The 14,185-nt window shown below is 32.6% G+C and overlaps 2 protein-coding genes across 2 annotated transcripts; one reads left to right on the plus strand and one right to left on the minus strand.

The window, feature by feature from the left end:
• The first annotated feature begins 795 nt into the window (after nucleotides 1-795).
• On the plus strand, nucleotides 796-7,565 carry LOC137820281 (mitogen-activated protein kinase kinase kinase 3). Its single transcript, XM_068624267.1, has 11 exons — nucleotides 796-1,453; nucleotides 2,397-2,717; nucleotides 3,096-3,183; nucleotides 3,281-3,343; nucleotides 3,472-3,632; nucleotides 3,719-3,794; nucleotides 5,090-5,149; nucleotides 5,253-5,360; nucleotides 5,467-5,706; nucleotides 6,626-6,726; nucleotides 6,837-7,565. Exons 1-11 carry the CDS (start codon nucleotides 1,077-1,079, stop codon nucleotides 7,078-7,080), a joined length of 1,839 nt encoding a protein of 612 aa, XP_068480368.1. The 5' UTR covers nucleotides 796-1,076; the 3' UTR covers nucleotides 7,081-7,565.
• Nucleotides 7,566-12,536: 4,971 nt separating this feature from the next.
• LOC137820480 (NAD(P)H-quinone oxidoreductase subunit O, chloroplastic) lies at nucleotides 12,537-14,086 on the minus strand. The gene is made up of 6 exons (XM_068624596.1): nucleotides 13,869-14,086; nucleotides 13,717-13,772; nucleotides 13,565-13,630; nucleotides 13,426-13,467; nucleotides 13,103-13,162; nucleotides 12,537-12,783 (listed from the first exon to the last, which is right to left on the minus strand). Exons 1-6 carry the CDS (start codon nucleotides 14,074-14,076, stop codon nucleotides 12,754-12,756), a joined length of 462 nt encoding a protein of 153 aa, XP_068480697.1. The 5' UTR covers nucleotides 14,077-14,086; the 3' UTR covers nucleotides 12,537-12,753.
• Between the last annotated feature and the right edge of the window lie 99 nt (nucleotides 14,087-14,185).

The raw sequence follows: 14,185 nt of genomic DNA on the forward strand, positions 1-14,185 counted from the left end.
ACATAGTTTATAAATTATATAAATTAATCAAATAGTAACTGAACTAAATGAAATAAGAGTGTTTCAATACGGAAAATATGATTGCAGTGATGCATAAATATTATAGTTGAATACTAAGTGTACTGAACATTATTTAAAAAAAATAATGATAACTACATATGAATTGTTTTATTATTAATGTTATTAGAGGAAGTAGAGAGAGTAAGACATTATAATAATTTATAACAGACTTGGGCAGCATCCACCACCACCACCTGATGGCGGCAGGGTGGGTACTGACAGCGTGGAAATGGAGAGAAATTTGAATGAAAAGAATATTTTAATAATAATAATAGTAAAAATAGTAATAAATGGAATTGAAAATAATGAAGAGTGAGTGGTGGGAGGGGCATTTATGTGGAGCAACGGATATGTTGTAACATGTGTAACATTGAATGTAGTAAAATCACAAACACTTATAATAGTGTATTTATTTATTTAAGTTGTATTTTTATTTTAGTAATAACAGTAAATGGATTGTGAATGGAGCGTGTGAAACTGTAAAGTGCACAGTGGCCAGTGCGGATTCTATTATATTTTAATTTTAATTTTAATTTTTGATTAACAGAGAGAGAGAGATAGAAGGGTGTTGTTGAAAAGGCACGTAAGACGTTAGAGAGAGTGACACGTAGGAGGAGATAGAGAGAGTGTGGGTCCCATAGGAAAGGCTTTCTCTTTCTAAGAAATTGCCACGTCACTTATCCAACCACCGTCTGCCGTCCCCTCCAACCCCAACCTTAGCTGTTCTTCACTCTCATTCCCTTTCCTTTTCTTTTTTTTCTTTTTTATTTTATCCTCTTTCGTCGTATCTTCCTCTTTCAATTGAACAAACCCTAACCACTCCCAACCCCTTCTCTCTCTCTCTCTCTCTCTCTCTCTCTCTCTCTCTCTCTCTCTCTCTCTCTCTCTCTCTCTCTCTCTCTCTCTCTCTCTCTCTCTCTCTCTCTTTCTCTTCTTCTGCTTCTTCTACTTCTTCTTCTCTAATTCAACATCTCTTCCTTCCCTCCTCGCCAATTGTGCTTAGTCTAATCTAGAACATGCCCACTTGGTGGGGTAAAAAGTCCAGCAAGAGCAAGGACCAAGAGGACCACCACCCACATGGCGGCGGCGGCGGCGGAACCAGCGTTCTTCAATTCAACTTCATCAAGCCCAAGACCAGGCCCAACAAGAGCTTCGAAGAACCTGCGCACGTCCGGAATTCCCCACGCGCCACCCGCGATTTCACTCTCTCCGCCGCCGACTCCGACGAGAAGCGGGGGCTCCCCTTGCCTCGCCCCTCCGTCTCCTCCATCCAAAGCTTCGGCAACGACCAAGGTCTCGTCTTCGGATCTGCCTCTGTTTCGGGCTCTAGCGTCAGCTCCAATGGCTCCTACGAGGATCACCCCACATATCACTCTCAGATTACTGCTGCTAGGTTTGTTGTTAATTGTTATACTCCTTGATTAACATGAGATTCAATTCAATTCCGTTCGATTGGATTGGATTGAATTGGATTCGTTTCATTTACCCTATTATTTATTTATATTTTAATTTAGGTCCTCTGGTTATTAGCTTAATCATTGATGAGATAAAGTGACTTTTACTCCGGTTGCTGAGGCTCTGTGACGTCTCCTCTTCTCTCTCTATCTCTCTCTATTGGAACATCATTGCATACTTTTCTTGATTTGTGGGATTCCTTTTTAGTTTTGTTCAGACTTGCAATCCCAATTCGTAACTGGCTCTTGCTACTACCTCCCTAACTTTTAAAACACCTTTTTGCACTTTTTCTTACACTTCTGTTCCTTTTCTCCTCTTTTTTTCTTTCCTCGACTTTTCTTTGCTTTTATTTTTTGAGTTCTCAATCTGTATGTGCGTGTTTGCTCGTAAATAATAGAGTTTATAATCAGTGCTTTGAGGAGTCTTCGTTAGTATAATTGTAGATTTGGAATTATCCTTTCTGCAAATTGCGTTTCCAAACTCTGAATTTGCAGTTCTAGACTCTGGGTACGGATTTGTTATGCGAAAATGAAGATCTAAATCTTGATGGGAAATTTTATTAAAACTAGTTCTTATGCTTTGCATCTGTAGTATGTTTGCCACCCGCCATCCACCGCCACTCTCCCAAATATCTGTATGCTTCAGACATCTTATTCATCCTAATTGGTTTAGGTGAAACTTAAGCAAAATATTTTTATCTTATTTTTTCTTTTCTATAATTAGTTAGTTTTGTAATTATAAAATATGGAAGGCCGTAGTTATATATCTTCACTTAGTTTAGCATTGCTAGTGTTAAGATAAAGGAACACTGAAAACATGGACTGTTAAGTCTGTTTCTCCGATCTGCAGTTGAACTAATCGATGCTGTTTCTTTATGCCAGAGGACAAGGTGAAGTGAAGTTCCATGTGAGGTCTAAAAGCCCAGGTCCTGGGTCAAGAGGGCCCACCAGCCCAACATCACCTCTTCATCCGAAGTTGCTTATTTTGAGTCTTGACTCTCCTACTGGCAGGCAAGAAGATGGAAGGGGTGAATGCCATCCGTTGCCTCTTCCACCCGGCTCTCCTACCAGCCCTTCTTCTTCTCTTTCCAGCGCTAGAGCAAATGGAGTGGCGGAACACACTACCGGTAACCTTTCCAAGTGGAAGAAAGGAAAGCTTCTAGGACGGGGAACATTTGGGCATGTTTACCTGGGATTCAATAGGTATTTTTGGTTTGTTTTTCTTTTACAGTGAAGAAATTGACTTTCAATTCTCCTTTTTGGTTAGGCGGAAACAACTTTATAACAATGTATAGTTTTCCCTCCCTGAATTAAAGGCAGAACTTGTGGTTTTTGCTATCAGTGATTGTAATGTATGTGAACAATCTTTAGGCTACAAAGGAAATATTTCTGTGTCTGTTGTTATCGACCATGTAAAAAAACAAGCTTTGAATTTAAACTATGTTAGTAGAATTATATCACCAGTCTTGTTTCACAGTGTGCACTGTGTCCAAATATGGACAAGCTACTGAAACTATATATATTCTGCTTTCTGTGTTTGTTGTTCTACGTCTCTAAAAAGCTTGTGTGCAACTTTGATAGTGATAGTGGGCAATTATGTGCAATAAAGGAAGTCAGGGTTGTCTGTGATGACCAAACATCAAAAGAGTGCCTCAAACAACTTAATCAGGTAATTATTTTTTTAAGATTTATGCATGATGCCTTAAACATTCTGTACTGTTGCATTGTATTTTGTTTTGATATGCCTGATCTTCATTTAATCGCAGGAGATCAATTTGCTCAGTCAGCTTTCACATTCAAACATTGTTCAATACTATGGGAGTGATTTGGTATGTGGCTAAAAAGTTCCAATTTTTGAATCCTTTAACTACAGCTGTCTGCACATAAAAAAGAAAAAAAAAATTAATGATTGAGATCCATTTATAAATATATATGTACGGATGTGCCATTTTTGCAGGGAGAAGAAACACTCTCCGTTTATTTGGAATACGTCTCTGGTGGTTCTATTCACAAATTACTTCAGGAATATGGGGCCTTCAAAGAGCCTGTTATTCAAAATTATACCAGGCAGATTGTCTCTGGTCTTTCCTATCTCCATGGGAGAAATACAGTGCATAGGTAATTTGGTTAATGGTTAATCAAAGATCCATATTTATAGTATGCATCTTGACTCTTTTTTAAAGTATTGGTCTTTTTTAACACAGGGATATCAAAGGGGCTAACATATTAGTTGATCCTAATGGTGAAATCAAGCTGGCCGACTTTGGAATGGCTAAACACGTAAGTTTTTTAAATGTATTCTTTAAAGAATCAATTGCTTTTGGCAGCTCACTTGAAAAGTTACCGCTTCTTGTAAAATAAATTGGCCAATACACAAGGTGTAAAATTATGAAGAGTAGATACTTAAAAGTGTTTCTTTTGCCCCAGCTTCAAACTTGCTGTTCTATCATATCTGACCGGCTAGTGCTAGTAGAGACATCCCACTTACTCTCTTGATTACATATGATTTCTCCTTGAAATCTCAAGATAGAAGAATGAGAGCTAGAATACATCTGGCTTTGCGCCACTTTCATGTCTTTGGTCTTTTAAAATTTGAGGGTCCATTTGGTGGGTAGGATATTGCAGGATAAGATAGTTATCCCAAAGTGTTGTGATCTGTTACTTGTTGCACCAACATGATATGATAATGTTATTTTATCACTTATCCTATCTTTGTCAGTATAGTGTGTAATGTATTTCTTATCTTAAGAAAGGAGGTGAGTTAGGTTTCATAGGATAGGATAAACTCTCCCCCTCTTTTTTCCTCCCTCTCTCGCTATATATACATACATATATATAGATTTAACATTGACACATAAATTTAAATTACAATGATAATTAAAGTATTAAAATTAATATCTTATTAAATTTTCTCAAAGAAAAATATTTTAATCATAATATTAATTTTACAAAAGTTGTATAATTTATTACTATTAATTTTTATCATAATTTTTTTACTTAGCATATTATCTTATATGTATTTACATTTATAATTATTGTGACACATAAATTTAAATTATATTATTCATTAGACTACTCAAATTAAATAATAATAATTTAAATATTTTTAAGATATTAGTTATAATTTTAAAATCTTATATAATCTTTTACAATCTAAGTAGTTATATATAAAAATAATAATAACTTTGTATAATTTAGTTATTTTTTTTAATAATATTGTTTGTAAAAAGTATAAATTAAAAGTCGTTTTTTAGAAACTTATGTGTAATTTTAATGAAAAAATGTCATTTAAACATAATTATATTATATCCCATACTTATTTAGTTTGTTCTCTTGTATTCACTAAACACTAATATGATTGTATCTTATTTGTATCACGTCCATATCCTGTCATGTCCTATTCTCTTATTCTATCACATCATGTCCACCAAATGAGTCCCATATGACAAACATATATGATAGGAACCCTTGTGAAATGGAAGAGTTGGAGGAAAAATGGTAGGGGGAGCAGAATTTCTAAATGTATAGTTTTATATGATGGAGATCTTCTCTGAATTATGATTGTTTTGAAACAGATAAATTCTTCTTCCTCCATGCTTTCTTTCAAAGGGAGTCCATACTGGATGGCACCTGAGGTAAAGTATTTTCCCCTTTCTTTTCACAATTTTCAATTTGAACAGGCGCATCCTTCTCTCTTCCACTGTAAGTTGTAATGCATACTGATGTTTGCTTTCGTAGGTTGTAATGAATACAAATGGCTATAGCCTTCCTGTTGATATATGGAGCTTGGGTTGCACAATTCTTGAAATGGCAACATCAAAGCCTCCCTGGAATCAATATGAAGGGGTGCGTTTTTGGATATCTAGAACTAGCATTTATTTGCATATTTGTTATCAGCCTATTTAAAGAGTATGAAGGCCAAACATTGTTTTTAAATGCTTGTATTCATCAGGTAGCTGCAATATTTAAAATCGGTAACAGCAGAGATATGCCTGAAATCCCTGATCATCTCTCAAGCGAGGCAAAGAATTTCATTCAGCTATGCTTACAAAGAGATCCATCAGCCCGTCCAACAGCCCAGAGGTTACTAGAGCATCCCTTCATTCGAGATCAATCAGCAACAAAAGCTACAAATGTCAGAATAACCAGGGATGCTTTCCCCTGCATGTTTGATGGAAGTCGGACTCCGCCGGTATAGTCTTTAATGCTTACTTATTTTCTTTCTGAAGTTCTCTTGCTTTGGCGTTTTCCGTGTTAGTTTCATTCTCATATGATTAACATGTATGTGATTTCATCATTTGTTGTTATCTTATACTGGACAAGACATGTTGATTGGATTGTTATCCGTGTAGAGGTGTCAGGATTTTATCTCATGGTTTGCTTAGTTTTTCTTGTGCTGTACGTATTATGTAGCTCAACCTTGTATGTTTACTATTATCATGTTTAAAATAATATCGTAAATATGTAGTAACTATGTGGATGAAGTGACTTCTGCAAATCACTAGGGGGGGTCTGTTTTGAATATAATCTAGAAAAGTTTTTCAGGGTTTCTCTACTGCACATACATATTTTTGTTGTTTGATTGTGTCCATATAATTATATGTTGAACACATATAATGTTACAATCAGGAAAGGAAGAAAAAAAGCAGATGATTGTCTGTCATGTGTTTTGGTGGTTATGTAGGCTACTTGCTTTTTGTATGGAATTTGATCCTCTTGTTTTACTCAAGACTGCTGTTGGAATGCATACCCATGTATTGGTGAAGTTTATGTCCCAAATGCAAGAAAACTTGGAAGTTGGAGAACAGATTAACAGGGTGATCATGGCATAGTTAGGGGTGACAACTGATAACAAAAGTATTTATGTTGCTTTCCTTTTTTGGATAAAAGTGGATTGCATAATTATTTGGAGCACATAATACTGCCAGAAAATTCTAAAATACAGCAAAACTTGGATAGAAAGTATTAGTTCATTTGAAGTCATGGTTCTAATGCACATACTCCGTAGACTGAATTTTGACATTTTGAAGTTGCAAAATATCTGAAAAGAAAATTTCTATGGTAAGTGTTGAGATGGAGCTAACTTTCTGTTTGTTTGGATCGTTTTGCAGCCAGTTTTAGATCATTCCAATAGAACAAGTATAAATTCATTTGATGGAGATTATGCAACAAAGCCAGTTCCTGTTACTTCACGGGCAGTGAGGAGCCCAAGGTTAAACATCTGACCTTCTCTTATCAAGGCCTGGTGACGAATCTCTCTGTATGTGCTGAATAATTTTTATGCTATTTGGACTGACATGCTTTTGTAACTTCCTTCTTCAGAGATAACACAAGAATGATTACATCTTTACCAGTATCTCCCTGTTCAAGTCCATTGCGACAGTATGGGCCAGCCCACAAGAGCTGTTTTCTTTCTCCTCCTCATCCAAGTTACACTTTGATGGGGCAAAATACCCTCCCGTCATATCCAGTGAGATCAAATGCAACATTCGCTCTTGATCCTTTTCAGGAAAAATCTTTTTACAAAGCCCACACACCCGGTGGATCCCCTAGAAGACTCATTTGAGTTGCCGATTGTAAATACCTCTAAAATCTTTTGGTTTCCCCGGCATACCTTGTGGTATGTGGTTGAACTTCTATCATCTGCACTATTAGAGTATATCTAAAGGATTCTGGTCAATTCTTTATGCATGAGAACTAGACCACGTACGGTAAAAGTGAGGTGTAGAAGCTCTCGATGCAGGCATTGGACTGGGGACACCGTACTGCTTGTAACAATTTATTGATTACTGTAAAGGCAAGTGTTTACTGTTTGTAGTAACGTTTATGTTGTATATTGTTAGTTCATGGCAGGAGAAAAAAGAGGGTAATTTTTCATACATACTCTTTCACTTTTTGAAAATTATGTACTTTTACTTCTTGAGGATGATGTGTATGGTGTGGAACTTAGTTCCAAACCGTAAGCCAATCCAGAAGGGGCTAGAAAGTTGAAAGAGCCAACGAGTCCTGAATCTCCAAAATATTAATTGGAAGCAATTTTATTATTACGAATTATGTTCCGATTATTTCTTGAGTTAAAACTTAGATCTATTTGCAGAGGAAATGTACAATTTTTTTATTTATTATTGTATGAAAAGAATAGTTGTTTCTAAATAATGTTTATATATAGAAAAGTGGGCTAAAGGCGCTTTTTATCTTTATTTTTTTTAAAACATTAATTTCATTGAGTAACTAATTTAGCTCAGACCTTAAAAAAATTGAATGATGAAAATGGAGAGATTTTTTTTTTAAATCTAATGGTTAAAATTAGTTTTTAAATAAAATGATTATATTTTAAGAAAATTAATGTTTAAGTTGAAAAATTTTGGTATGCTTTTATTTTCTTGGCTTGTCAATCAACAATTTTATCCTTTATTATAATTTGACAAAGTCCCCTTTCATACCTTCGACTGTATCATCATATTAATTATAAAAAATGGGTTTTAACATTTTTAAAAAATTTAAAAAAAAATTAATTATAAAAATCAGTTTAACATTTTTAAAATTTTAAAATAAATGAAGTATAACCTTACAATATTTTTAAATAACATTAATTGCATTCTTGTACTCTATATCTCCTTTTCGGTCACAACATTTCCATTCTTTTTCCTTTACATCATTTGAGATAATAGTTATATCATTTGAGCATATGAAAGAAAGTTAATCTATGTAAGAGAGTTAACCTGTTGATCTTTTTCTCTCTTTAGATTTTGTGATTTTCAGAAAAATGGCTAAAAAATTAAAAAAATAAATATTGTTTTGCTCAAATGAATAAGTAAACATATTTTTTAAATACATTTTTGTTTTGTTTGATTCAGTTTTTTCATTATTTGAAAAAAAATTAATCATGGTTAATTTATATTTTTATAATACAAATTAGCTCTTATAACTTAATATTTTAATATAAATTTTCTTAACATTTAAAAATAAATAAATAAATAAATAAAAGAAATTAATTTAAACATGACATTTTATTAACTTCGTTTTTTTATTAAAAAAAATTATTTGAGACATTTTGAGTTTTTAGTCTTTTTTTATTTATATATATTTTTGACAAAATCTCCCTCCACTTTCATATTAATTATGAAAAATCACTTTTAATTTTTTTTAAAAAAATTTAAATCATCATATAATCTCACCTTTTAAAATAACATCAATTGCACCTCTGCATTCCCATACCTCCCTTTCAGTTGCACCTTTGCATTCCCATACCTTACTTTTAGTTGTAGCACTTCCATTCTTCTTCAGTCTTAGTGTGAAGATAATTTTTTTGAGTTTTGTATTCCATTGTTGTTCCTTGTTGAATTTTTTTTCTGAGTTTTGTGACTATAAAAAAATGAAAAAGATTAGCAAATAAAAAAGAAGTCACCACCAGTAAAAACATCATACAACTTACCTCAACCACCAACGTTCACCACTAGTCACCTTCAACCACCACAAGCAATCACTACCACTTGAAAATGAAGAAATTCATCATGCTCTCCAACATACTAAGATAGATAATTTTGGAATTAAAAAAATATGAAGGTGTAGGAAGAAGGTATGAAGGTGCAAAGAGAATTTGCCTACATTTTTATTAAAAAGAAGTTAATGTAAATTAGATGTTTTGTTAATTTTAGTTTCTACTTTAATTGAAGGATATTGTTGGAATTAAAAAAAATATGAAGTTGCAGAATAAGGTAATTGAAGGATATTGTTAGAGTTAAAAAAATATGAAGGTGTAGAAGAAGGTAGAGAGGTATAAGGAGAATTTGTCCTATGATTTTTCTATACATTATCAGTCTTTTGAAAGGAAACATTTTGGACCTAACATTACCAAACATGCACCCCATGTTTTTAAACCCACGTCATGGTGATGAGTAAAATGACAAATGTGACCTTGAAAAAATAATTTTGGATTATATATTTTAGTATATATTTTTGAATCCAAAAAATATATTTGAGAATGTATATTTTGGATTGTAAAATTTAGTAATGTTTTTCGAATGCACATTTTGAAATGTATTTCTTAATCTAGAAATGTATTCTAGAACATATATTATAAAAATACATTTTGAAATGTGCAAAATCAAATGTATTAATACATTTAAAAATACACATTCTCGAATATATTTTTGGATCTAAAAATTTATTCTTGAATGCTCAATCCAAAATACATATTTTTAAAGGATAAAAATAAAAATTCAATTTTTATAATTATTTTATAAAAGACTAAGAGTAATACATCTCTTCATTATCTTGTATTCTTTAAATCCAAAGTAATAAATTATATAGTTAAATTATTTTATAATTTTTTTACTGTGTTCATATTATTTATAATATTATATTAATTTATGTTTATATATTTTTAATGTTATAGATATTATAATCATGAATTGTTAAATGAAAATTTAGGGAGACTTGCCCCAAATCAATATGTGGAACTTACTCATTAAAGGAATAAATGTTTTAAAAGGTCCTTTGATGATGCGGATGTAAGGAGACAAATAAATCTAAAACTTGCAAATTTTTCAAAAAATTAGATTTTGACTCTTCAAATGTCTGTTTGTATCCCGACACAAAGATGTGACGATAATAACATTGTTTAAAAATGAAAAGCAAATTATTAAAAAACACACAAAAATATATTTTTTTTGAGCTTAAAATTTATTCGCACTCTTTGAAAAGATTTGGAAGAAAGTTTAATTATATGTTATTTTTTTATAAAAATTAATAAACTATATATAAAAAATCAAATTTTAATATATATATATATATATATTTACCATTTATAATCTCTTTATTTCTTAATAATTTCGTTTATATTATAATAAAATAAATAAATATGTATTTTAATGAAAATACATTTTAATTTTAATTATTAATATGTATTTTTATTAATATTTAATTTTTAAGTTTTAATTTAAATTTATTTTAATTCTAATTTATATCTATAAATTATTTTTATATTAAATTATTTCACAATTTTCTTAAAAATTATTATATTTATCAAATCACTCACAAACTTTCATAAATTTTTCTTACACTTTTTATTCTATTTACCTTAATCCAAACAAGTTCACTTTCTTCACACTTTTTCTTCAAATAATCTCAAATCTACTCCATCAATTCACCTCTAATCCAAACAAAGTATAATGGATGTAAAATCATATGTATTGTTCATGAAATTCATGCACCAACACTTCAAAAGTAGTTTTTAAGCCTTAATATATATTAAAGGCCTTCAATAAATGACAACAATGACAATTGTGGAAATTCCCTAGGAATTATGAAGTTTTTTTTGACCATAATGGGGTTATTTTTTTTTGGTTTTTACAAAAATGGGGTCCCTTTAAAAAAAATTACAAATCTAGGCAAGTCGTGTCAATTCGGCACGATTTCATATGCAGAAATCGTCCCAATTAGGCACGACTTCTGCCCTGTCATACTGAAGTCGTGCCAACTTGGCACGATTTCTGCCCTGTCATATTGAAGTCGTGCCAACTTGGCACGACTTTTGCCCTGTTATACTGAAGTCGTGCCAACTTGACACGACTTCTGCCATGTCATAATTTTTATTTTTATTTTATTGTTTATATATTGGGTAGTAAGTTATGTAATGTTAAAAGTTAATTTACATAATTTTCTAAGAGTGTTAGTTTTAAGCAACAAAAAATTGGATAATTGTGTATGGATCATGTTTGAATTGAATGAATAAATACATAGATAAAGAAAATGAATGTTCTAAGAGTGTTATGAATGAATAAATACATAGATAAAGAAAATGAGGAAATTAATAATCAAACTTGAATTGAATTTTATTATTAAGCTTGTCTGTGCGGACAATTATGACATGGCAGAAGTCGTGCCAAGTTGACACGACTTCTGTATGACGGGGCAGAAGTCGTGTCAAGTTGGCACGACTTCAGTATAACAGGGTAGAAGTCGTGCCAAGTTGGCACGACTTTAGTATGACATGGCAGAAGTCGTGCCTAATTGGGACGACTTCTGCATATGAAGTCGTATCGAATTGGCACGACTTGTCTAAATTTGTAATTTTGTTTAAATGGACCCCATTTTGGTAAAAACCAAAAAAAATAACCCCATCATGGTCAATAAACCGAATTATGATTATGTCCTACCAAATTCATGTGACATCAATATACCATTATACATCCCTATGAATCAGGGATCATGCTATAAATCAGTTAGCAACTGATATTTGATTGATTGGACCCATCACAACAAGGGCCTATGACTAAACACTATAAATAAACCATTTACCGAAATGTAAAGTACGTTTTAATCAATTTTACAATGTACACTCTTCACATTTACTTGAGCATTGAACTATCTTTTTCAGGTCCATCCTGACCGAGCACCGATAACAAAAGGAGGAGACTTGAAGGAAGGAGCAAAGAGACTACCGTCACATCAACAATTATGCAACCAGTTTCAGATACTACCTAACCCCTCTTTGTCCATATACAATTTATATAAGTTTATCTTTTCTTAAATTATTTTTCTTTGATTTCTTCATATTACGAAATATAATAATACATTTTAATATATATTACCGTCTACGTGTCTCCTATGTTTTATAATTTTCAATTTAATAGTATATATGTGTACATGTTTGTTTCGTATCCATGTACATATCCGTGTATATACTTCCTAAGATTCGTTCAACTTTCCTAACATGGAAATACTTTTTGTTTTGCCGCAACCAATCCCAAAACATTCCGTTTTACTGCTTCATTTTACATGTGCAACTGAAGCTACTTGCATATGATTCTCATATCTTATCAACTTGCAGCTGATTGGTGTTGATTTGTATTAGAGGTTTTAATCTTCAGAGTTGCTTTGCAGATGATTGCTATTGCTCTTGCTTTGCAGATCATTTTCTGTTTCTATGTTTATTATACAAACTTTTGAATTAAAAAAGTAAAAAAGGTGATATTTTTGTAACTAAAAGTGAAAATAAAAAATAAAAACCAAAAAATGTTTTCTGAATCCGAATGAGAATTTATATTTATTAAAGTTTAAAAAACAGGGAACCCCAAATACACATTACAAAAAGCTTCGAAATACTCTGCTGTAAAGATGGGGGTAGAGTTTCAGATGGCGTTTCAATCTGAGCTTCCTGAATTATATACTCTCTTACACCATAAGAAAAAGTATCATATATCCATTTAGCATGTTTCAGTGCCCCAATTGTAGGTCATAGCCTCTCATAGTCCAGCTTCTCTGACTGCAAATGAAAAAGAAAGAGTGAGGTAACTTGCACTTTAACAAACAGCTAAAATGAAAAGAAAAAAAATGTTATGTTTGTAGAGAAATATAGAAAATCTCACTCATATTTCATTTATTACATGACCATGTAAGGAAAACAACTGCTACTAAGCAGAATACTGACTCAGTGCATTAAATACAAAATAAGAACTCAATTAAACAAGTTAGTCTTGGACAAATAATGGTTTAGCTTGATCAGGTTTTTGCATAAGCTGATCCTGCAAGAAGCTTACCCAGAAATAAATAGTAGTTCAAAATTTGAACACGTTAAACTATACCTTGATAAGCATGTAGGTAGGAAGCCAAGCTGGAGCAGTGGGAACTCCTACCCATGCAATCTACCAATTAAGCACGAGTTTTGTCAGTATAAATAAAACATTAAATTCTTGACAATTTCTTCATAATTGGAATCAAGTACATATATAATGCTATCAGTTGATACAGGCTTAGCTTTGCTTGATCAACAGAACATCATTGGCATTGCAAAAAGAGAGTTAGTTTTGATTCTTGGCCTAGTCTCTCAAGTTTATCAGAACATTGTCTCAGAAATATTCTGTATTCTATGAAAACACAATAGGATTGACAGATGTAAGTTACTTACAAGAGCATACTCTCCTGTTTCAAATATACGCATATCCAGGACCTAGAAGAATTCCACACAATTGAATAAGATAAACTGTGATGACATAATAAAACAGAGCCACCCCATGCAAACTAGTTCCACAAGTTTTGCTTTTTACCTCACCACGGTCTTCATAAATGTAGTCCAATCCTTTGTAATAAGGTGGGTGCCCAACAGAAAGGTACTGAAACATTAAACATGGTCATGTCAGTGTTCACAATTGAAACCAACCCAATAAATAATACGACAAAACAATGTCCTTCTTCTTACATTGATGCTATTGAGATATTTCTCCTTGTCCACCCTCACAATCTGACCTTTCTTCACTGCACCCCCAAAAGAAAAAACAAGCAGCAATAATCAAAGAAGAAAACTTTAGTGTCTTACGAAACACTGGTAAGTTCAATGTTTGCTAGACTCACAGGAATAAACTGGTTTCTTTGGAGGCTTAGGAGGAGCACTTGAAGACTGAGCCTTAGATGACCCTTCACTCTTACTCTCCGGGGTGTCTGCTTCACCACTCTGTGCTGCACGGATCAGTGGGAAAAGAACTCTCTTTGTTCTGAAAATTTGAGGGAAGCGAGGAAGAGAAGGGAAGGTGGTGTAGGATAGAGTCGCAGAGAACGCCATGAAGAGAAACACAATGCCACGTGTCTTTGGTCTCCCGTGTAACGTTGTACATATACTGGAGATAAGGGACGATGTCACACCTTAAAAAGTGTAACTAATCAGAGCGTGC

Source organism: Phaseolus vulgaris, chromosome 9, assembly GCF_000499845.2.
Source record: "Phaseolus vulgaris cultivar G19833 chromosome 9, P. vulgaris v2.0, whole genome shotgun sequence".
Lineage (NCBI taxonomy): Eukaryota > Viridiplantae > Streptophyta > Magnoliopsida > Fabales > Fabaceae > Phaseolus > Phaseolus vulgaris.